Source organism: Saccostrea echinata, unplaced genomic scaffold, assembly GCF_033153115.1.
Source record: "Saccostrea echinata isolate AGI-Se365-2 ecotype Australia unplaced genomic scaffold, CSIRO_AGI_Sech_v1 ptg000012l, whole genome shotgun sequence".
Lineage (NCBI taxonomy): Eukaryota > Metazoa > Mollusca > Bivalvia > Ostreida > Ostreidae > Saccostrea > Saccostrea echinata.
Window position 1 is genome coordinate 14,743,326 of NW_026889761.1, and position 23,912 is coordinate 14,767,237.

The 23,912-nt window shown below is 33.0% G+C and overlaps 2 protein-coding genes across 2 annotated transcripts in view; one reads left to right on the plus strand and one right to left on the minus strand.

The window, feature by feature from the left end:
• Positions 1-1,062: 1,062 nt before the first annotated feature.
• Positions 1,063-12,778, minus strand: LOC133185051 (CASP8-associated protein 2-like). The gene is made up of 4 exons (XM_061320115.1): positions 12,689-12,778; positions 11,675-11,809; positions 9,920-10,104; positions 1,063-5,717 (listed from the first exon to the last, which is right to left on the minus strand). Exons 1-4 carry the CDS (start codon positions 12,776-12,778, stop codon positions 1,367-1,369), a joined length of 4,761 nt encoding a protein of 1,586 aa, XP_061176099.1. The 3' UTR covers positions 1,063-1,366.
• Positions 12,779-18,737: 5,959 nt separating this feature from the next.
• The window catches only part of LOC133185052 (agrin-like), a 38,307-nt gene continuing 33,132 nt past the window's right edge, over positions 18,738-23,912 (plus strand). The window contains exons 1-3 of the mRNA XM_061320116.1: positions 18,738-18,878; positions 21,761-21,896; positions 22,145-22,299. Coding sequence (XP_061176100.1) covers positions 18,764-18,878; positions 21,761-21,896; positions 22,145-22,299 — 406 coding nt within the window. The 5' untranslated portion in view covers positions 18,738-18,763. The remainder of the gene's footprint in view (positions 18,879-21,760; positions 21,897-22,144; positions 22,300-23,912) is intronic.

Below are 23,912 nucleotides of genomic sequence, written 5' to 3' on the forward strand. Positions count from 1 at the left end.
AAATCCTGTCCCACTCGTGAAATAAATTCCATATTCATCTACAAAACATTGAATATCCTCTATTTTTTATTTGAAGATCAATGTTAATTTTACTTGCATTTTACAATTACTAATTAAGTATCCTAGATTTCATGAGTCAATTATGCTGTTTCTTTGTGCTATCTCCTGAATTTTTAAACAAACATTAAAAATAAAATACAGATCATCTTTCCAATGAATGTATCAAATAGATTCGACGAATTTATCCAGAGTTATCGTTCCCCCTAGCTCCCACATACACATCTGTCAACGCTTGGTAAATTATCAGTAAAAACGACTTATTTTTAATCTATCATCCTCTTAAAGGATTTTTTTTCTATTATTTTTCAAAAATTTTTACTCCGCAAAATAGGACTCTCCTAGGAAGAGATATACATTTACCACACGCCGCAGCGACCACAATCAGGTGTAACGAATTCGAAGGGTTTATATACCCCCGTGCTGATATAGGGATCGATAGGAAAACTAATATTGCGTATGCCTATTTACGGGTCGTGTTCAGCTTTAATTATATGACCGTCCACGGTGAAACCTCTACAGCAAATTATTTGAATTGTTAAAAGGTCTGCAGCTAATGTAGGGATTGAAGGGATAGCGACGATGAAAGATATATGGCGGACAATCATGCCTTTTGCGAGTAGTGTTCAGCTTTAACATCGATACTCAATTTGATTTACCATTTGGCATGGTTGTAGGCCATTGTTGATTAAACTACGTCCGAGAGGCACCCAAAAAAGTACTCTCATTGCTTAGAATATTTGACTCAAATACTACTACCTTACAATTTCAAAAAACGTCTAGTAACTTGATTCAGTGACACCTAATTTTTATCTACCAGGTCCATTTACCAAATGTATGGTTTTTAAATGTGCTATAAGAGGTATGTCCTCTACAATAGAGACTAACATCAATTTTATAATTCCCAAAAACTGCAATTAACTCTACACATAACATAAAACTATCATTTCCTCATAATTCTTAAATTGCTGAAGTCCTGCAGATTATTCAAGTATACTGAAGATGTATTTCTTAAATCTTTATTTTTATTTCGCATCAGTAGAATTATACCGAATGCTTTGAATAGGAAAAAAATCATTATCATTGGTTATGAATACTGATGATATGCAGATTGATGATTGACTTCTGAGCTTGAAAATATTATAATAATTCATGAAAAGTCCTGATAAATGTTGCATAACTGGATTTCAGTGTGCACAAGTACATAATATTATCAAAAATATTTTTCACACATAATATTAGTATAAACATATTTTACAATGTGAATCTCTGTACATATATTAACATCTCAGAACTTTCTTAAGAAAAATCACTTTCTCTTTGTTGACGATTTATGGCTGTCTCGAGACAATCTACTTGAACTCCTATGCATAGACTTTGTATCTGAGCTGTCATGGAGCTTTCTGGGATGTCTGTCTGATTTTGTTTCTACACTGTTATGGCGGGATCTGGAATGTCGATCTCCTTTTGTCTCTGTAGCATCACGTCGTGATTTTTCACGTTTGTCTGAAATTGTTTCCGAACTTTTGTGCCGATTCACTTCTTCCACTCTTGTCCTGCTGTGTCTACCTGATATTAAATGTTTTGAATCATTTTCTCTCCTTCGATCATCAATTTTTCTTTCTCTACTGCTACTAAAAGAGGATGACTTTTCTTTTGACCTCGATTCTCTGTCTTTTCTATCCTGCTTTGGGTCGTATTTTCTTTCAGAGTCTCTTCTTGGTGTTTTTGGTTTCAGAGACCTTTCTGCTTCAGAACCAGATCTTCTTGAGTTATCTTCGACTCTGTCCTTCTTATATTTCTCTTTTGATTCTGACTTTGATCTGTGACTTGAAGAATGTCGGTTTCTGCTGCCTGGTTCTTTATCACTTGCATTTGAAAGACTTCTGAATTTTTTCGCTCCCATTACTTTTTCCTTACCTTTTTGATCTTCATTTTCACTATCTGAGGAATGTACTTCACCTTCTTCTGGTTCACTGTCCCTTAAAGGTGTCCCAGTATTGTTTTCTGTTTCAAATGCCTCAACAACATCAAAGTTCATTTCCTCCACTGGTGAGCAATTATTTTCATCAGATTCTTTATCTTCATTTTGTTTTTCGAACGACTGTCTTCTTACATTGATCCCATCCTTAGCTCGTAAAGAAACAGCACTTTTTAAATCTAGTTGACTTTCGTCATCAAAAAACTCAGTAATACTTTCAGTCTCTGTGAGCACTTCTCTGCATATGTTATCCATTTTTTGTCTGACCGGTGAAGTTGGCATTGTAAAGGATTTCACATCCTGTTCCTGACTCACTTTACTATCATTTAGTTCCACAGTATTTGTAATCACTAAATTTTCGACAGGCATAGTTTTTTCAGGGGCTTGTTCTTGTAATCCATTATCTGTTACTTTGTTAGTGATAAATGATACACTTTTGCTTACAGTACTGGTATCATCACACATTTGACTCTTTTCTTCAATCTTTTTTATGATGCTGTTACGTATGAAATCAATGGACACTGCAGAACTCAAAACTGGGGGATGTTCCAGTGCAACAGCCTTTTCCTTTATTGTCTCTCTGAAACTATGGTCATCAATACCCATACCTGTAATTGGAGTACTTTCACTTGCCTTATAATTTTCCAGAGAAATGTTATCCAGATCATTTGCTTTCGTAGAACTAGAGTTCTCACCTAAGAATGATTTAGTTACTTCAGCCATCGACTTTTCATTTAATGTTTCAGTAATATCCCCCAAATTCAAGCTTTCTTTTGATTTGGTACAATTTTGCTCTTTTGTAACCACTCCTTCTTCAACACTATTATCCCCCTCATTGTTTGAAATATTTTCCTCATCACAAATAATTTTGTTCTCTTCTTCACATTTTTCATTAGAACTTAATATATTCTGATTAAGACCTTGATCTTGATGTTCAAATGTACATGTGCTAAGTGAAGTCTTGCTGTCTTTAATTTTATCAGCACTATCTCTATGCTTCTCAGTATTTTCTACAATACCTGCACTGTAGATCTTTGGAAACCCTGATTTCTCTTTAATTTCACTGCCAGTATCAACTTCGCTAACTTTCAAGTCATCTTTCTGTTTTATACACATCTTTGATAGCTCAACAGTATCTGGTTGGTTATTTTTTAATCCATCTTTTGATTTTTGGCATATCTTTGATTGCTCTTTTGAATACTTTGTCTTCAATTGATTGAGGAATTCACGATCAGCATCGTATTCTTTCTTGGACAGACTGTTCTTAGATACAGGTTTTTTTTCTTCTGCCTTCAAAGCTTCAGATTTCATTACTATTTTTGTGCCTTTACACGATGTAAATACTTTCTCACTCAAGACTTTTGGTTTTTGGGTGTTTTCAAATACAATACTCTCTGAAAATACCTGCTTTGGACCAAGTGGAAGCTTCAGAACTGCCTTTGATCTTCCAGGCTCATTTCCTTGACTTAAGGACCTGTTACCTTCTTTTTCTGTAGTATTAATTTTATTTTTATTATTCCTGGAAGCGTCCATACGGCTTGAATATTTTGACTGATCTCTTGATGAAACCTTCAAATCTTTTACAATTTCTTTTTTCTGATGACTAGGTTGTTTTGACATAACACCCCCACTTAAGCTATCTTCATTTCCAAGCAAGTCATTCAATTCTGTTTCAGACACATGGATTTTAATATCAAAACAGCTTAAACTACTTTCATGCACATCTGTTAAGGATTTTTTGTAACATTCCTCATTTTTACTTTCATTTTCTACACTATGTTCTGGAGAAACTGATTTACTTGGTGTGGCACCAAGATCATGATCTTTTTCACCAGAGAAAAAATTCTCATTTCTTTGGTCTATTGATATCAACTCTTCAATGAAAACATTGGCTGCATCTTTGCCATCTGCAGTACAATATTTATTGTCTTGGCTTCTTGGTGGTAATTTTGAGTTTCTCTTTTCTGAACTTGCCTGGATTATTTCACCAGGATTATTTTCTCCCTGAGATTTATTCAATGAAAGACCCTCTGTAGGATCCTCTCTGTCTGCCTGAGAAATATCTTTATTCAAAGCACTGAGAGGCTTGTTTGACAATGCCTCTACTTCCTTGTTTGATGCTTTACTATACATTGAAATTTTCTCTTCATTCACTCTGATCATGGCTTCTTCAACATTTGATACCTCTGAAATATTCACTTTATCAAAACGTCTACTGCTTTGTTTCGGAGTTAAAGGTTTCTTTTTATTCCACGATGTATCAGGATACCTCTCTGCTTTATGATCTGTTGACTCAGATTCTTTTTTATCTGAAACATTTTGGAAGTTATTACTGCTAGATTTTTGTAAGTATTCTGATGATTCTGAACTGACCAACGACCACACCTTCTCAATATCTGATGTTGAGTCCTGAGGTTTTTCCTGCACTTGTATCTCATCAGATTTTTGTGATGATGGCTTCCTGTTGGGAAATCTTTCAAGAAACTTATCCTTTTGTTCGGATTCAGTTCTGTCCAATTTATATCGCTTGATATTCTTTGTATCTTTTTGTTCTGTAGGAATCTCTTTCTTTTTATTGTCTGGTGATGTTTTCTGCCTCCTTTCACTTGATCTGAGTCTTTTCTTCTGTTGTAGCTTAAATCTCAAATCATTACTCTTTGCTCTCTCTTCTGTATCCCTCTTGAGTTCATTGTCTTTCACAATCCTGGAATTTCTCCCTGAATGCTCAGATGTTCGTCTACGGGAAGAATCAGCACTTATACTAGAAACTTTACTTTGGCTTGTAGCAGTAATTTCTTTCTCATCCAATTTTCGTCTTGCATGACTTGGTCTCTCAGACTTGCTAGATTTCTTTTTCTCAGAATACATTCTGTGCTTGTCTTTAACACTACTTGTTTCTTTCCTTGATCTACATGGAGAATGTTCTTTGTACTTGTCCTTTGATATTAACTGACCAACTCCACCACTTGGTGAATCGGGAGTTTGGCACACTTCTTCACTTGATAATTTTTCAACGTGTGTTTTTACCTCTTCTGTGTGACTGTCAATTACTTGTTCACTTGATAATTTTTCTCTCTTTGATTTTTCCACTTCTGCATGTTCTGTGTGGCTGTCAATTAAACCTTTGAAAGTGAGAACACTTTTATTGTCTTCAGTTCCACTCATCTTTTTGGATTCACTTCTGTTTTCATTGCGCTGTGAAGTAGTTAGACTGCCAGATGGATCAGACTTTGAGATCACATTACAGTTACCTTCTACAGGAAGGTCTCCTTCCATCACAGATTCTGACTGTTCCTTTGTGGACCTTTTATACTCATTGGATCTTCTATTTCTTAAATCTTTTATGCTTTTCTCCACCAGTTTTCTAGCAGATATTAAGCCATCCCTGGATTTTTCAGAGTAAATATGTAATCCTTTTGAGGAACTTGCATCAACTGCTACATAGCAAGGCTCATCCCTCTTCTGTCTTTTAAAATTTTCTTTCAGGTCATCCCATGAGCTCACAATCTTTCTCTTCCTTGGAGAAATATTTGACTCCCGGTGAATGTCTCTCTCACTAGTTCCAATACTTGCACTATGTCCATTACTTCTTGCATGTCCTTCCTCTGAGAGAAAATCCTTTCTGTGAAACCTAAAACAGCCTGGCTTCCATCTGAGACTACTATATTTCAATTTCTCTCTACAATAGAAAAAAAATATTTAGACATAAATTTACACATTTACCATGTTTACATTGAAAACTGTTTGAATTATCGCATCACAACAAAAGCATCATGGATATACATTCAAACATAAATACAGACAGAAGAAAAATCTATATGTGTATACCTCTTACAGTAAAGTATTTCTGTAAAAAAATTGAAAACATTACGTTGAAATCTATTTGAGATATAACAAGAAAAGTGTCATGGATATAATACAGTTTGTGGATATACAGTAAAACTTGTCTAATCCGACCAGTGGTTTCAAAATTTTTGGCCAGATTAGACAACATCCCGATTGGAGAAAATTGAACTGCTATAACAAGTTAAAAATTACATAGATATAAACAAAGAGTGGTAAATAAATTCTTGATCAAATGTGTCATTTTTTGCATTTCACTTGAAAAAATCATCTATTTTGTTTGTTTTGAACTCTGTTTGTTCTTCAGAATTTTCATTTCCATTTAAGTTTTTTATTCAGTGACGAAATATATAAACTGTTGGTCATTCATTAAATTTGAAAATCATTAAATGTTTTAAAGACGTACAACACACTTGGGGAGATAACTCTTGCGATTTCAATTAAACGTTTAACTTGACGTCAAATTTGACGTTTATAATAAAGCGTCAAAATGACGACCGAATCGACCCCGACGTAATTATAAGAAAACGGGTTTGATGTGGTTTCTTTAGAAATACCAAATCGTATTCTTGATTATTTGCGCTTTTGATTTAAAACCCGCCCTTCCTCCATAAATAGGGAAGAAAAGAAAAATTATGTCTAAAATTTCTTTAATTTTATATGAAACTCGTATCCGTGATTATTATTAATATTAATATTAGCATAACAATATTCTTTATCTTTTTATGATACATTGCTTTCTTTCGTTACAGTTACATGTAGCTATGTAACATTCACATTAACAGATCACGGGCCTATCTTCAAATTAAGAATTAGCCATATAAATACTGTTTTGTTCTCCTTTTAAGAAAACAAATGTTTTACAACCCGTTTCCAAAAGTTCACTGATCAAAGAGGAACAACTCTAAATATGTGGGAGATTTCCGCCCTCCCCTAGTTGAGTTATTTCCTCCTGTTTGTCGAACAGTGAATTCTGATGAACTCAAGAACTGAAAACTATAATATATACTAAGTAAGTACCGAAAATGTAACAGAATTGTTTACTGAAATAGCCCGAATTCACGAATATCTTATATGCGACAAACTGGCCTTGTCCGACCATCTAGATTATGATATACCACTGTCAACAATTTCAGTGCGCATTTCCTCGAATCAAAACAAAACGTTTTATACATACATGTATCACTGTACATGAATATTTTGACACATAAATAATTTAAACATAGATGGAGAATTTACAGTTTAATAAATTTAAGTTAATGTAGACGAATATTTCCATTTTATCTATAGAAGCAACAAAAGTATGCATACAAGGGGGGGGGGGTTACTTTTAGACCCCTCTCTTCTTTGAAATAAATAAGAAACAATATATTACATTTACCAGCCTGTTTACATAAGAGACGAGTTGAATTTTCAACATTGTGCGTTCACTTTTAATGAAAAAAAAATTGAAATTCTATGTAAGTTGAATTCATACGCAGGTATAAAATTAAATGCATGTCAGCTATGTGTATGGACTACATATTGGACAGGTGGACATATGATCCTTAGATAATAAGATTTACTTTTATTCTAGTAGTTGATAGTTTAACTCTTATTCTAGTTGTCAGAATTTAAATCTGCATGAATGAATTAATTAATTGGTACTTCAGCGATTTAAAAGATTAAATATCTCGAGGGTAACCTATGTTTCATCAAGCTCTAATGACTACGTACAAAAAAAAAAGGGGTGGGGGGGCTTCGTCAAAAATTGTCTATACATCTGCATTTCAATGAACTGAAAAGTTTTAAAAACTCTGATATATAATGTAAATAATTTTTTTTAAAGCAAGATATTTTCTAGTTTGGAATTTTTCATGTGTATTTGTAGATCTAACAATGTTTTCGTCCCACGTCTGAAAGAGCCTTGAGAAACGTGATTTAAGGAGAAAGGGGGGGGGGGGGGGGTGATTTTTCGCTATAAATTCAAAATGGCTCGTTTAAAAAAATTACAAAAAATTATCAAGATTACTTTTGTAACCAGTTACACGAAAAACGTATTTTTTACAAATTTAAACGATAGGTTTTTTTGTAAAAAAATATTATAATTGAAAAATACGCATTTTTCAAGGCTTAAATGAACCATAGTTTTTCTGTTTAAGTTCTTCAAAAAATATTTTGGCGATGTGTACCTCTACAAAAATACTTTATTTGTGTGGTTAATGGTTAAATGAATGAGTCGATGAAATTTGACAGCCAGACTAGCTGGACTTTTTTGAAAATCAGGGATTTTATAGCTAGCCGATCGAAAATTTATTCCCCACGTGAACAACCAAAGGGGGGTTACTTATGGAACTTCCTGTCCAAATACAACTCGAACGATTTTGTCCAAAATGTGCATACGCATTGTATATATAGTCACGTATAAAATATACAAAATTAGTGAAAATTAAACGACAGGAATTTTTTGGTGGTGGGTGTGTTGTACGTCCTTAAACACACTCCAAAACCTCATCAAAGCTGTAAATATTATTTTGTTAGGGACAGATTCCTAATTCATTTCTTTCTTTTAAAATTGATATGTTTGAATATTTAGACACTGTATTTGTTAATTTCAAATGGTATAATGAATACTGGACCAAAATCTTCTGTTGTTATGGTCGCTGTAAACTAGCAACACAAAGGGAAGTAATTGGAATTGCATGTGGTGCACGCAAAACGAAATTAGAAAGAAGGTCATGAATAAGTCTCCCAAATTTTTTTTTCAAAAGACATGCTACACGCAACCATCACTATCACTCGTTCTTTTGTGAGTTTCCTCGCCTTACTTGAGCCATTAATGATTTTTTTATCACGTTTGTTAAATTCTAAACAGTCGATACAGGATAGATCATTAACGGGACAATAATCACAGGTAAAAATAAGTGGCTGGATTAGAGGAGATAATTTGTACTAATTATGAGCAGTTAGTTCTTTAAATAGTGGCCAGTTTACAGAATAAGCAAGATCCCGATTGAACAACATTTATTAAACATAAATTATAAAGAAAATTCAAGGGACTAAAATATTACACCAGACTGAACAACATGCCGGAATGCACAACATCCGGATTCAACAAGTTTTACTGTATATACTGTTGTTGAATAATATAAATATATCAAGTTATATGAGACCATCCTTAAAAAATTGTTTGTTTGGAATTGCCACCTGGGAGGTTTCAGATCCAGGAGGGAGGGAGGGAAATTATTTTTTTTCAAAATTAAAGTTAAATTAAAAATTGATGATAAAAATCTTTATAAGGAATGAACACATTATTTTCTGCCTTTTTGTAAAGGGTATCTCCCATCAACCAGTTTTGCCTAGATCCTACACTTATTAAGTGGTTGGGTGGCACATGTGGTAACAGGCCAAGAATTTATTGAATAAAAAAAAAATCATTCTTATTTTTGGTCAATAAAATTTTTCCAGGAGGAGTCATTTCAATGAGGTGGGAGGCAATTCCAAACAAACAATAATTTTATTTTGGCCTGACCCTAAATTCTATAGGTATCTTGGTCTAATAGTAAAGTACAAAATTTGAAAACATTTTGTTGAAAACCTTTTGTGTTATCATGTAACAACATAAGTGTTGAAAGACAAATGGACAATGTGATTCCTATAGGGCTCCAAAATTTTTATGCAGGGCCCTAATAAATGTAGATATTTAAAATATATTTTGAGATATGGAAGCTACTTTCTCTAGATAAAAAAGCCTTTGACCTTTAGTCATCTGAGTATTGTGTAAACCATTCACTGTTGACTGATAACTAACATTTGTGTTAAGTGCAATAACTTCTTGGATAATGTCTCGCCATTATAAAAAAAAAAATTTTGACCAAAATAAAAATTTCAGCTAGTCTAATAAAAACTCAATTATCTTTATTCTCAAAATCATATGCTTTAGGATTAAAATAATGCTGCTTGATCTCCTTGGGGAAACTCAATCAATGATTTTTTTTTCAATTCTCCTTAAATTTAACTCTATCTCTAGATAATACATGTCAGGTCAAACCTGAATACCTTAATTCCTCAATCTGTGTGTCTTTCCTCTGTAACTCTGCTTTCGCTGTGACATACAGCAGGGAGATATTTTTCTCCAGTGTCTTGCTCTTCTCTGAGTAAAATCTCTCATGATTCCTAGCTGTCTGTAGCTGTTGCTCCAAATCACTGACTGTGTTCAAAGCTCTCTGATACCGGTCACTCAACTAAAGAATCAAATTATAAAATCATCTGTAGTGATTGAAAAAAGTATATACTATCCTGTTATGGTCTATAAAACAAATAAAAATAAATTCAATAGGGCATGAATGTCCTGCCAATAGTACATATTTATTGTATCATTCAAAGAAATGTAAGTTGCTTCTAACCTCTGAGCTAAAAGAAGATTACGTTAAAAGAAAGAATAATTGTCACATCTTTTCATATACATTTATGTGGAACTGATACCTTTAGTACAGTTGTTAACTACATGTAAAGTAGCACGGTATGTACTGTTTATTTATTCCATCAATCTAACAGCTATAATGAAAAATTTCATTGCTTTAAGTTCATTCTCTCTATATAAAGAAAATTTATAAGTAGATATGGTACAATGTACTATTCTCACAAAGACTTTTCTGTGTAAAAAAGAGCAAGATGTAAAGTCATTGGGAAGGTCAAGGTCAGGAAATTACAACACAGTCGAATTTGTCTCAATGATATGTATAATATTCGTATGAAATTTGATATGATATTTTTTATAAATAAATATTATAAATTGGCATTCAAGATTATAGGGAGGGTCAGTCAGAAATTTAAAACACAGTACAATTCCTCTAACCAATGTGTATAAGTTAATGGCAGGGCTCTATATAAATGTTTTTTCTTGCTTGTGGACTCAGACAAGCGACTATTTTATAATTATTGCCCTTCGGGCTCGGTGAATATTGTACTTCTCAGGTGTCTAAATCATCATATTGACCTCAAGAAACAGCAATAACTGTTTTATTATATGATTATCTATTTTTAGTCCAATGTACAATAAATAATTCCTTATATTGACCTGGAAATAATTCCTTATATTGACCTGGAAAGCCACATGCAGGTCAATATAACATAGTATTTTTCTTACATTGTTGGATCTCAGCCAATCAGAGAGATTGGAATTATTCAATCATATAATAAAATATATTCACTGAGTTCTTTTTATGAGTTTCTGACACATATTGCAAATAATTGAACTAAATTGTATCCTCCTGTCTTAAGTAGTGGTAAATGCTTCATAAATATAATAGAAAAATTGCAACAAAAATATGAAAAAAGAAATCTGTCAAATGTTTATTTGCCTTCTTTCTCTAATCCTTTATATTACCCTTCCTGGTCTTCTTTTGTTACAGCTTTCCTACCCTATGTTAAAAGCCCCAATTTCGTTAGATCCATGCAACTAGAATCAAAAGTACTGCCACCGTAGTAACATCGATCTCGCATTCGATGACTGAGCAGCATTTTTACGATCTGGCTCAAAGTTAACTAATTACACACTGCATGCTTTTGATTTTGAACTCCCAGTAAAAAGTTGACAAAAGATTTTATTTTTTCATTTTCAACTATTAAAAAATATTCTTCATAGAAAATTATTTTTTTTCATTTTCAACTATTAAAAAAAAAAATTCTTCATAGAAAAATCACTTGTCCAATTAGACAAGTGCCCAGCAATAAGCACCTGCCTGTGAAATATATCCACTGGACAAGTGGACAAATGTTAATGCTGAGCCCTGAATAGCTAAAGAAGTGTACCTCTTGGAATGAGACTTGGTTTTGTACACCCTCATCTGTTATCAAGTCATCATAGAGGTCCAAAGCTGTAAGTCGACTTGATTCATCTACAGAGCCAACAGCAGTCTCAGATACACTGCACGTGACTGTAGGGACCTAGGAAGTAAGATATGAGTGTTATACAAAATAATGCACGCCAATGTAGGGATCTAGGAAGCAAGATATGAGTGTTATACAAAATACTGCACGCCACTGTAGGAATCTAGGAAGTAAGATATGAGTGTTATACAAAATGCTGCAGCCACTGTAGGAATCTAGGAAGTAAGATAAGAGTGTTATACAAAATACTGCACGCCACTGTAGGAATCTAGGAAGTAAGATATGAGTGTTATACAAAATACTGCACGCCACTGTAGGAATCTAGGAAGTAAGATAAGAGTGTTATACAAAATACTGCACGCCACTAGGAATCTAGGAAGTAAGATAAGAGTGTTATACAAAATACTGCACGCCACTGTAGGAATCTAGGAAGTAAGATAAGAGTGTTATACAAAATACTGCACACCACTGTAGGAATCTAGGAAGTAAAATATGAGTGTTATACAAAATAATGCACGCCACTGTAGGAATCTAGGAAGTAAGATAAGAGTGTTATACAAAATACTGCACGCCACTGTAGGGACCTAGGAAGTAGGACAAGACTGTTATACAAAACAGGATCTGAAGGTTCTAATTATTATATCTGGTAAATACTGATTTTTTTAATCATCATTTTTTCAATATTTTTTTCCTTAAATTACATACTGGTATATCAATCCATGCTCTTTCTTACTATGTTTATTTTGACAAAAGTTCATAATGCATACATATGTCTTTTCTTTTAAAATGTTTAAAAAATAATCAATCTCAGTAATTTTTTACATCCATTCATTACAATGTGCACAATCAACACACATGATCAAATATTAAACTTTGCATATTACAAAGATTCAAACAATTCCAATTTAAATAAATTTTATATGCAATACAATATACCTTCTCAAGAGGCACTGGTTCTTGGGTTTCTGTAGGAATGTTGTCTTCCAACAAATCTGCATATATGTCCACAGAATTTTCTCCTTCCATAGTCTGAGAGAAGCTCTGTGAAAATTAACAAGGTAAAATTTCATGTCAACAAGAATGTTTTTTTTTTCCTTGTAATAAATTGAGTAGAAATTCATACCTACACTAAAGCTATATTGCTAATTCAAGCTAAATAGTTAAAGGGGGAGGAAATAAGCACCACCCTCAGTTTTACCTGGTCTGTGAACCCCTGTCAATCAGATGAAATTAAGCCTGAGATTGGATACTGAAAATTGATTGACATTTTGTTACCTGCCGTTGTGTATATCTTGTATACCTTGGCTGGGGATCGTATCGATCATTGAATTAACATTCAGTCTTTGATGCCTACCGCATATATAACATCGTCAGTGATAAAGAAGCAGCCAGAGCTGATATTATTTTTTTTTACTTTATGATAAAGTAATTAGCCATATATAATTTATATTTAATCAGTCTGTCAAATAATAAAATACATGTAAATGAAAAATAAAATCATTGAGTTAATATATCTATTTAATTGTAATTGAGAAAGAGGGGTTCATTTCACTATACAATCTATAATGCAGTATAGATTATCCAAATTTACACCTACATCAATTTTACTTAAAACAGAAAATACTGAACTGCACTGGAAGCATCGTGTAATTTAATAAAATAATAATTCCTTTTTTATAATTATGAGATAGTCATATTGTCCAAGTTAAAAATTTTAAGACATGTAATATTTCTTGAGACATGGTGATGAAAGTTACGGTAAAATAACCAGTTTTAAAGAGAAATAAGCAGTATTATAAAAGCTGTCATTGCATATACAAGTTATGTTTAGAATTATGGATCCCGAGGAAAAAAAGTACGATAAAGTGATTATATTCCCATTTCATCTACCTGTCGGAGAAACAATATGCGAATGCCATGACCATTTTTATGAAACATGCATCATGGGTTAATCACATAGGTATTTTATAAAAAATATTTATCTAATTTATTATGTATATTCTACAAAATTTAGCCTTCAGACAGGATTTCTAAGTTTTAGAGACTTATTCAGGACCGCACTTTTTTCTACTTTCGTTTTTGTGAATGACTATTTCCCACGGTGTCGCCAGCTTACAACCAAAGATTTGAAATTTATTAACGCACAAAATTAAACTAAAATTGTCTCCTTTATTTAAACATATTTTAAAAAAAGAATTGAACTTAAGGAATCAGTCTACATCAAAAATTAAGCATGTTTTATTTCAAAAATTTGACGATCAACATTTCGATTGACCAACACGCGAAGTTAAACTATGTCTTGGGAAAACATTTACAGGTAATATACAGGTAACATCCTATGTATATAGGTAGGTATACACAAGCCAGCTTGGTTCCCTCGGGGCTTCGCAGCCATTTCAATTAAGCTCCACCCCACATCAAACTTAACTGAGGAAAACCGACCGGTTGAAAACCTCGGCCTTTAAATCAAGAGATTGTGCTGGACCTGTCTTAAGCATGCCAAAGTAAACAGAGTGAAATGTACTATATGTAACCCATACTCCACGATCAACAATGCACTACTTGAGAACAATCACTACTAAGATTGATACTGGTTGTTTTCAGATAGAACATAATGCCACCTTTTGTATGTTTTCATCACAATCAGTACAGCCATGACAACTGTACAAATACTTCTGGATTTTTGTCTATTTTAAATCATAGACACTCCCCATCTTAATTGTTAAAAAAAAAATATCAACTATACTATAAACATAACGATTATAGTATAGTCATGATAGTAGATATATATTTTTAACATTAAGATGGGGAGTGCCTACGTTTTCAATAAAAACTTCCATGAAAATAGCCAAATCAGGCTGTTTCAAGTAGCTAAATAAAACTACGTAGTTAATTCAAGTTAAATAACTAAATGTAGTGATTGTACTGGACCTGTTAGCATGTTTAAATATTATTTTAAATAGATCTACTACCTGGAGTTTGGGTTTAGACCTTTATATTCCGATATTACATCACTAAAAAATCTGGATACTTAGTCAATAAAATCAAATAGACTAATCTGACATACATCTTTTCATTACTTTCAACCATCCCAACTAAAAAATTAAGGAGAAATATTCAAAATGCATACGTTTGTTTACATTTTTCTTTTCTTTGCAATTTTGCCGCTATGATTCTGCGGATATGAGCGCCTCTTCGGAAGTCCTCTAAAAAATCCGGTTTTGATAATAGGTACGGACAGATAAAGTCGGAATATGTATGACGTCTGGTTGATCCTCTTTTCTAAGTTCTACAGCTAGATAATAGAAAAATGAAAGAGCATATGTGGCAGAGTGGGTTTGATTTTAGAACAATAAATAAACACAGGTGCTTGAGGACAGAATCGCTCCCCCCCCCCCCCCGATATAGAATAGAATATTATTCAACCAATTTGGGCCCACAGAAATGAACAGTGTCCGAAATCATAGTCATAAATAACAATAAACAGAACAAAACAAACAATTGTATATTGAACAGAGAGTTAGCTGTCAACTTTTGGGATGCATAAAATGTATACAAATAGTATATGTATAATGACTGTAATATGCCTATATTGTACTGTGTTGTTTTCTCATATTAAAATTTTCATTTAAATGTTGGCATAATAAAACAACAAACTCAGAATCTTCATTTGACATAATCCATGTAAACAGGTCAACATTATTAAGCAGTATTAAATTTGGAAAAGTTTTTAAAACGATTTTGTTCAAAAACTCTCCTCTAGAATCATTATACAATGAACATTCTAGCAAAAAATGTATTTCATCCTCAGTTGGACTTGAAGTACAGTAACGACAGACTCTTTCACTCCTGGGAAGAATTTCATTTTTACCACATTTATTAAGTATCCTTTCATATCTACCCGTCTCTACCCTTAAGCAATGATTACTAATTCTGAATTTTGTGAGAATTACCCGATTGTCCCGGTTTTTCATATTCAAGTATTTTTCAAAATTGAATGACCTTTTATAGTTAAAATATGTACTTAATTTACCAAATCCTTCTAGACCACCGGGCCTGTTCGACTTTTTTCTCATAAATTATAGGGCCTATATGGATGACACATTTGTGATATAAAATTGGCTTAAACAAACATTTTATTTAAATTACTACCCCACTCTATATATATAATCTATAATTAGATTGTATATATATGTTGATTTATATGTAGAGAGCGGGGTAGATTTTATAAATTGTTTGTTTTAGGTAATTTTTCGAATTGTAGGTATAGATTATATCACAAATATGTCATTGAAAGATAATGTATGAGAAAAAAGTCGAAAAGGTCCGGGGATCTATATTATCGGAGGGGGGGGGGGTCCTGTCCTCAAGCACCTGTGTAAATAAAGAATAATTATTTTTTATTATCTCAAATGTTGTTATATAGTTTTCATTCATCATTCTCATCAATGCATTTTTACCTATTTCACTTTGTATGTTACTAAGCCTACTAATTATTCTGACTGGTGACCATGTCGACCTTTGATATGTGTTATTAGTAGTTTTACTGACCAAGGGTTTTGACGGTAAATGTTCTTTCTCGCACAGACCACAGGTACTTGAGGACGGGACCCCCCTCCATCTCCCGTGTTCCGTACCCAAGGATTCTTTGACTTCTTTTTTAAATCAAAATATTTTTCTATGACACATTAACGAAGTATTACAACTGAAAAATCCCAAATATAACCTAAAACTTGCCTTTTATAAAAATTCACACTCTCTGATACTAAAAGTTCTTAAAAGTTTTGAGGTTACATTGTATATTTAGGCTATATTTTATTTGAACATTCTTGAAACATATTGTTCTAGCTGAAAAATACAGGTTAATGCTAAAGTCCTTATTTTTAACTCAAATGGTAAACTTTGTAACAATGAGTTTACATATAATGGAAGTGTCCTTCAAACAGCATCAAGTTTTATTATCTTGGATTAACTTTAAAATGTGATGAAAATCTGAATTTAGCTATGTCAGTACTTATGGAAAAGGCCAGAAAAGCCTATATTTTAAGATAAAGAAAACCATTGGTTTGGATCCATGTAAACTTTTGGAAATTTTTTTGACTCGATTGTTACACCAGTTCTTCTTTATTGCTATGAGATCCGATGTAGCGGAACTTTTGATCGAGTATCAGCCAAATATCAAAATCAAAATCTTATTTCAAATAATTTTTTATTTAGTGTTGTTGTTGTTTAACGCGAATTAGATGAAATCAATCATTTGGTTCAAATTATATAGTGTCTAAAAATTAAACTATGCAGAGTTTTATGAAAAACCATGCAAGGAATGTTAAATCTCAGTCTAAAGCTTATATTTGTTATATATATATATATATATATATATATATATATATATATATATATATATATATATATATATATATATATATATATATATACATGGATATGTACATGGAACATGCAACCTCTGTCGATTGCCTCGGATTCCAACACGGATGGGGAATAGGGCTCAGCATTTACCACATACTATACATTACTTCTTCGTCAAAAAGTTGGCCATGGGGGAGGGGCTCATGGCCGCAGTCGGGGAATTCTATTTTGCAGCTTAGTGACGCAAACCTTTGACCAAAAAAAAAAAAAAAAAAAAAAAAAAAAAAAAAAAAAAAGAAAAGAAAAGAAAAAAAAAAGAAAAAAAAGAAGGGATTTCCAAATACTAGTGCCGTACACCGTATTTACTATTTCAACTCTTCTTCTGTAGAAAAGTTGGGGTAAGGATACTTTTCCTCTTCCCCCTTTTCAAAAATAGACGGTAGAAGCCCCCACATCCTTCCCCATACCTATGACTGAAATTTCGAGTCGGCAGTGTCAGCATATAGAGACATAAATACATATAAAACTTACATTTGTATTTTGTGATGTTAAAATTGTTCATCCGTTTTTCATACCAAATTACATGGATAGTATGCTTTCTTATACTAATTTAAAATTTGGTGGTTCAAAACTAAGGTCAGACGATACGTTCCTCAAAGATCTGTTTTGTTTATCTTCGTATTGTGTGGAAAATATTCAAAATTTTAATTACCTTCTGATTTCTGAACTGGTTTTTAATTGTCTTTTAAAAATTGAAACACTAAAAAATGTGATATTGGCAAATTAAGTTTTTTCCAAAAGGATTATATAGGAAACAACATCCTCCAGTATCTTGCACAAATACCTGGTAAGGTACCTCAATTTTTTGCGAGTAAACATGTTAAAGTAGCAATACTTCAATGACAAATTCCTAGAAAAAATTATGTATAAAATTGAGGAACGTATCGTCTGTCCTTAAAAAAACAATCTGCATCACGGATGTGGATTTCTGGATTTTTTGTACTGAATACTATTCTTATACATGTGCTAGAAGAATAATTCATGAAACAAAGTTAAAACAAATAAAAAAAAAAAAAACATTCCCGGTATTTCGGTGTCTATATTGGGAGAAGGGGGTGGGGTCCTGTGTACAAGTACCTGTCGTTTAAATTTATTTTGTTTTCAAATCAATTCATAGCAATTCATAGATCTCAGTTGTTCTCTGTGCAATCTTGTATAGAAATTTAAATATGTCTCCGGTACTTTAGTATTCAATTAATCGCGAACAAGTTAAATTTTGATTTTGATCATGCCGTTTACCTGGCCCAGAAATTCATTCTCTCTTGGAAGTTCGTCGAGGTGTTAAAATGCAGTCGTTGATGATCTCTTTTACAGGCCCATGGACATTCCCCATCTTAACTTAGTCTAATAAAATAAAATGTATCATGTATGCAGAAGATGCATATTTTTAATTACCGATGAAGCTGGAAAGTATCAGTGATTAAGCTGGAATTCAATATAGATTTAACATAAACATGTGTATAGTATCTTTCCATCTTCTAAATAATGCCAAAAATTTCCGGAGAAATCCGAAATTGATTTTTTTCCCTATTTGATACCAAATGTTGTTCCGAGGTATTCCGAAGGTTCAACTGGACGTCGAACATGTCGGGATTGCGGCAAACACCGTTGACATGCAGTGGCCACACGCGTCCAGTGGTCCAGTTGGCCTTCAGCGATATAACTCCTTTTGGATACTTTCTTATAAGTGCATGCAAAGGTTTGGACTATTATAATGTTTGAAGATTTTATCAATTTTCGAAACAATATGGGTGTTCACTTTTATCCGAATTTCCTCATATTGATTTATTGTAAAGAAATTTTATAATAATTGAACAAAATAGTAAATAAGGTGCTCAAATTTTTTTTCTATTCTCGTAATTTCAATTCAATTCTTAATTTACTTTAAATTACTCTGTATACTCGATTCTCCAAAACTTTTCAAAAATTAGGATACATACAGTGACATAGCACATATCCTTATTCATTGCTTATTGTTAATGGACTGTCTGTCTGTCGTCTGATTGTTGTCTCGTGTGATGATGAAAAAATATGGAACACGCGTTGGAGAAATATTTATTAAAAAAATAGTGATTTTTTGGATTTCTATTCACATTTTATTTTTTATACTATAGATAGTTTTCATATGACGTATTTTCTCTCCGAGTTATTTCCCTTGGCCGCCATCTTGGGGGTCAACCTGGTAGTTTTTCCTCTTTGTCTTACCAAATCTAAGAGGATGTAGCAGAAATATTTGGGGGGAAATCTTTATAGAATAAAAATAATGAAATAAAGGAGGCTTTAACAAATGTATATTTTTCAGAAAAACAATGCTTCCTACCCCACAATAGCCAGTATAAAAAGTTAAAGTTGGTTGAATAATGAAGTAATATGAGCATGTTGCCCCCTAATATGGCGGCCAACGGGAAATAACTCTTGCTAATTTGGGTCTACTGAAAACTATCTATTAAAGGCCATTGAATATACACGGGTCAAACACAATCTCTTGATTTAGCTATATAGCCTGAATTACTGTAAAAGTGGTTATTTACACTGGTTCTTAAGTACGCGTTTGTGACTGTCAAACATTACGCGTGGGTGTAATATACACGGTTGCACGAGTTACCGAGAAAAATTTACGCAGCCATCGTTACTAATATCGAGTTGTCCCCCTTTGAAAAGGTCAAGAAGTTTACACTAATGAATAAGAAAAAATGAATTAGAAATTAGACAAATAAAACAAAACAAAAAGAATTTATACTGGTCATCGATGTGTGCATGTTCCTTGGATTGCTAAATATAACGGTGATCTGCACAGTCAAAAGCGGTGAAGTGTGAACAACTGGTGTACGCTTCATTGTAATTATTTACGCAAGCTCAAACTTCAAAGTGGGATCTACTTACCTGTATCTGGGTGGCGAGTGTTGACAATTAATTCAATAGATATGTGTGAATTGTTAATTCAATAGATATGTTTGTATAGTGACTGTGAATTTGTGTAACATTTTGAACTAATTATTTGAAATTAAGAGGGACGTACTCGTACAATCATACAAAGGAAATGAAAATGAGAATTACGTTTTGAAGCTCTACTTGCATGACGTTGCTTTAAGATATTTAATACGAAGATGCATTTTTCATTGCACAATGTAATAAAAAAAACCCATTTTCATCACTGTTTGTGATGTATTTATCTACTCGCGTGCGTTCAATACCACGATTAATATATGACAGGTTCGACTGGTATATCAGTATTAGAAAAAGTCTAGAATTATTCCAGAACTTAGAAATTTTGTGACCATACGCGCGGGGGTATTTTACGCGGTTCTAAGCTTACCGCGTAAGTAGTGTAAATTTCCCCCACGCGTAAATAACCACTTTTACAGTAGCTATATAGCTTTATTAAGCTATTCAGAATAGCTTGATAAAGCTATTTATATGCAGTTTTTCACAAAAATGATTTTTGTAAGAAACAGACAAAAAGTTGCAAGTATTTGACTATTCATATATATATACAAGTACTATGGACTATCAAAAAAGTAACCAGAATCAAAGATAGTTCTAACATTGCAGCTTTTGAATACTTTTAAGCAAAAGATGTATTTACATTGTTTGGATAACTGTACACCACCTTAAAGGATATATATGTTTATCAACATAGAATGTTTATCCAACTTTTATTAGGTCTGTTGATCTATTACAAATACTAGTTATACATTTGAACTATTTTGAGCATCAAGCACAATGTCTAATATTGTACCAAATATTTATTAAATAGAGATAGAAGGACAAGGACAAATGGCTTTTGGTCTTGCAGTCAACCTTGCCCCTTTTGAAAAGTATTTTAGGGTACTAGAAAGATTTATTATAATATAGCTAGCTAAGGGAATGGAATACAGTAAAACATTGTTACAATGAATTCATACTTACTGATATGATTTTCATTCCCTATCTGATATAGCGAGTTATGTTTATAATGAATTTTAACCCTTCTGTTCATAAAAAAAGATCAAGGCTGTTTGCACGGTGACTAGATTTTTGACCTTGTACTATTAGTCCCCTACCGGTGAAACTGGAGGGGTCTATAGGTTTCCTCATTGTCTGTCTGGCTGTTCCTCCATCTTTTTTCTAAATGCTTATAGATATTAAGCTGACTTGTGGTATGTCAGTGTACCTTGATGAATTACAGATCAGGTTTGCATTTTGTTCTGCTTCAGTGATTTTTTATGGAAATATGGCCTTTTTAAGTGGAACCAGATTTTCCACTTTGTTTTCTGCTCTTTTTTCCCAAGCGATTGCAGATATTGAGATGATTTTTTGGTATGCAGGTCTACCTTAATGAGTTTAAGATCAGCTTGTGTTTTGTTCTGCTTCAGTGACTACTGACGAAATTTTGGCCTTTTTAATTTTTAACGGGAGGCAGATTATACACTTGCTGCTAGGGGACCAGTATTGCTTATGCAATACTCTCGTGAACAATGCATGTTTTAATTTTAAAACAGTATGAAAGTATAAGCTATTTGGTAGAAAACACTTTTGGATCTTCTTACTTGTATTAATTTGCTCTTAACAAGATGTAGACAAGATTGTTTTAAATTTTAGATGGAAACCCTATGTTTAGACAGGGAGATACAGGGGATTGGATTGGGACATTTAAAGGCCACAAAGGAGCAGTATGGGGAGCCACGATAAATAAAGATGCTACTCGGGCCGCCACAGGAGCCGCAGATTTCTCAGCGTAATTTAAGAATTTGTTAAATAAAATAGTGATATGTTTATCTGTCATGTTATGGAAGATTATTGTTTTTTCCCAAGCACTTGACATTTTATTTAACAAGTAGTTTGATATTTAATTGACACTTGATGATATGAACATGAACATAAATTTTTATAAGCTTTCATGTGTCATCTTTAGTAAAATATTGACAAAAAGAGTCCTGATGAAGATACTAGTATATCTGATAGAAACTTACTGTTTAATTGCAGAAAAATCTGGGACTCGCTGAGTGGGGAGGAGCTACATTCATTTGCTCACAAGCACATTGTTAAGTCTGTTGACTTTGATGAAGATGATACCCAGCTACTGACTGGAAGCAACGAAAAGCTTTTACGAATATTTGATCTAAATCAGCCAGAATTAGGTACATTCATAAGAAAGGGAAAAGCTTATTAAAGTGTTTGCTATGTTTACCAATGATTTATTTCACTCTCTTGATTAGGGCTGGGATGATACAGCTTTTTATATATCGATACGTATCATGATATTTGAGCCACAATACAATATGTATCATGATATGTTGAATTGGTTATAAAGTCTTTTATTTGTATTGAAATGAACAAAACATTTCTTTACAAATAAGGCAAGAAGTTGTATATCTGTTGTGAAAAAAAATTATTTTACACAAGTGGTGTTAATTATTATGTACCATATATACTCGCCTATAGGTCGGTCCGCCTATTAGTCGGTTGTATTTTTATGCCCCCGGATCGAAAGATCCCGGGGGTATATTGTTTTTGTCCTGTCTGTCTGTTTGTCTGTTTATCTGTTTGTCTGTCTGTCTGTTGTCAACTTTAACCTTGCCCATAACTGTTGATTGGTTGGAGCTATGACTTTTATATTTCACATGTGTATTCCTTGTGACAAGACCTTTCTTTGGGTACCTTTTGACCTTGACCTTGGAGTTTGATCCACTTTTGCAAAATTTTATGTGACTTTAACCTTGGCCATAACTTCTGAACAGTTGGTGCTTTGGCTTTCAAACTTCACGTGTGTATTCTTTGTGACAAGGCCTTCCTTTGGATACCAACAACTTTGACCTTTTGACCTTGACCTTGGAGTTTGACCTACTTATGAAAAACTTTAACCTTGGCCATAACTTTTGAACAGTTGGTGCTTGGGGTTTCAACCGTCAAATGTGTATTTCTTGTGACAAGACCTTCCTCTGGATATCAACCTCTCTGACCCTTTGACCTTAACCTAGGAGTTTGACCTACTTTTGAAAAACTTTAACCTTGGCCATAACTTTTGAATGGTTGGTGCTAGGGCTTTCATACTTCACATATGTAATCCTTGTGACAGGACCTTCCTTTGGATACCAAACACTTTGACCTTTTGACCTTGACATAGGAGTTTGACCTACTTTTGAAAAACTTTAACCTTGGCCATAACTTTTGAATGGTTGGTGCTAGGGCTTTCATACTTCACATATGTAATCCTTGTGACAAGACCTTCCTTTGGATACCAATAACTTTGACCTTGACCTTGACGTTTTACTTACTTTTAAAAAACTTTAACCTTCACCATAACTTTTGAACAGTTGCAGCTAGGGCTTTCAAAGTTAACATTTTTTATCTTTTGGCCTGGATTTTGACTTGCATTTGAGAAACTTTAACTTTCGCCATAAGCTGCCATACGGGGGCATCAGTGTTTCACAAACACATCTTGTTTAAGCCTATATTTAAGGGATTGACCCGATATAATACCAGTATTTTTATAACTCGCCTATAAGTCGGACAGAGGTTTTTGGACCAAAGTTTAACTCTCAAAAAAGTGACTTATAGGCGAGTATATACGGTATTTCATATTTATATTTAGCATACTTATTTTATATATTAAACCCAAAATGTTAAGTAAACAAAGAAAAACATGAGTCAGATTTTTTTGGGTGATATTTCGATATTTTTTCATACCTATCGATTTGTGTATTGTCCTCACAGAGAATTGATATTATTGATATCTCTTTATATCGTCCCA

Coding starts and splice junctions, on each gene's coding strand:
- LOC133185051 (XM_061320115.1), bottom strand. CDS start 12,778: ATGGAAGGAGAAAATTCTGTGGACATATATGCAGATTTGTTGGAAGAC. Junction 10,105..11,674: donor ACCAAGTCTCATTCCAAGAG/GTACACTTCTTT, acceptor TTGATTCTTTAG/TTGAGTGACCGGTATCAGAG. Junction 5,718..9,919: donor ACACAGATTGAGGAATTAAG/GTATTCAGGTTT, acceptor TTTCTATTGTAG/AGAGAAATTGAAATATAGTA.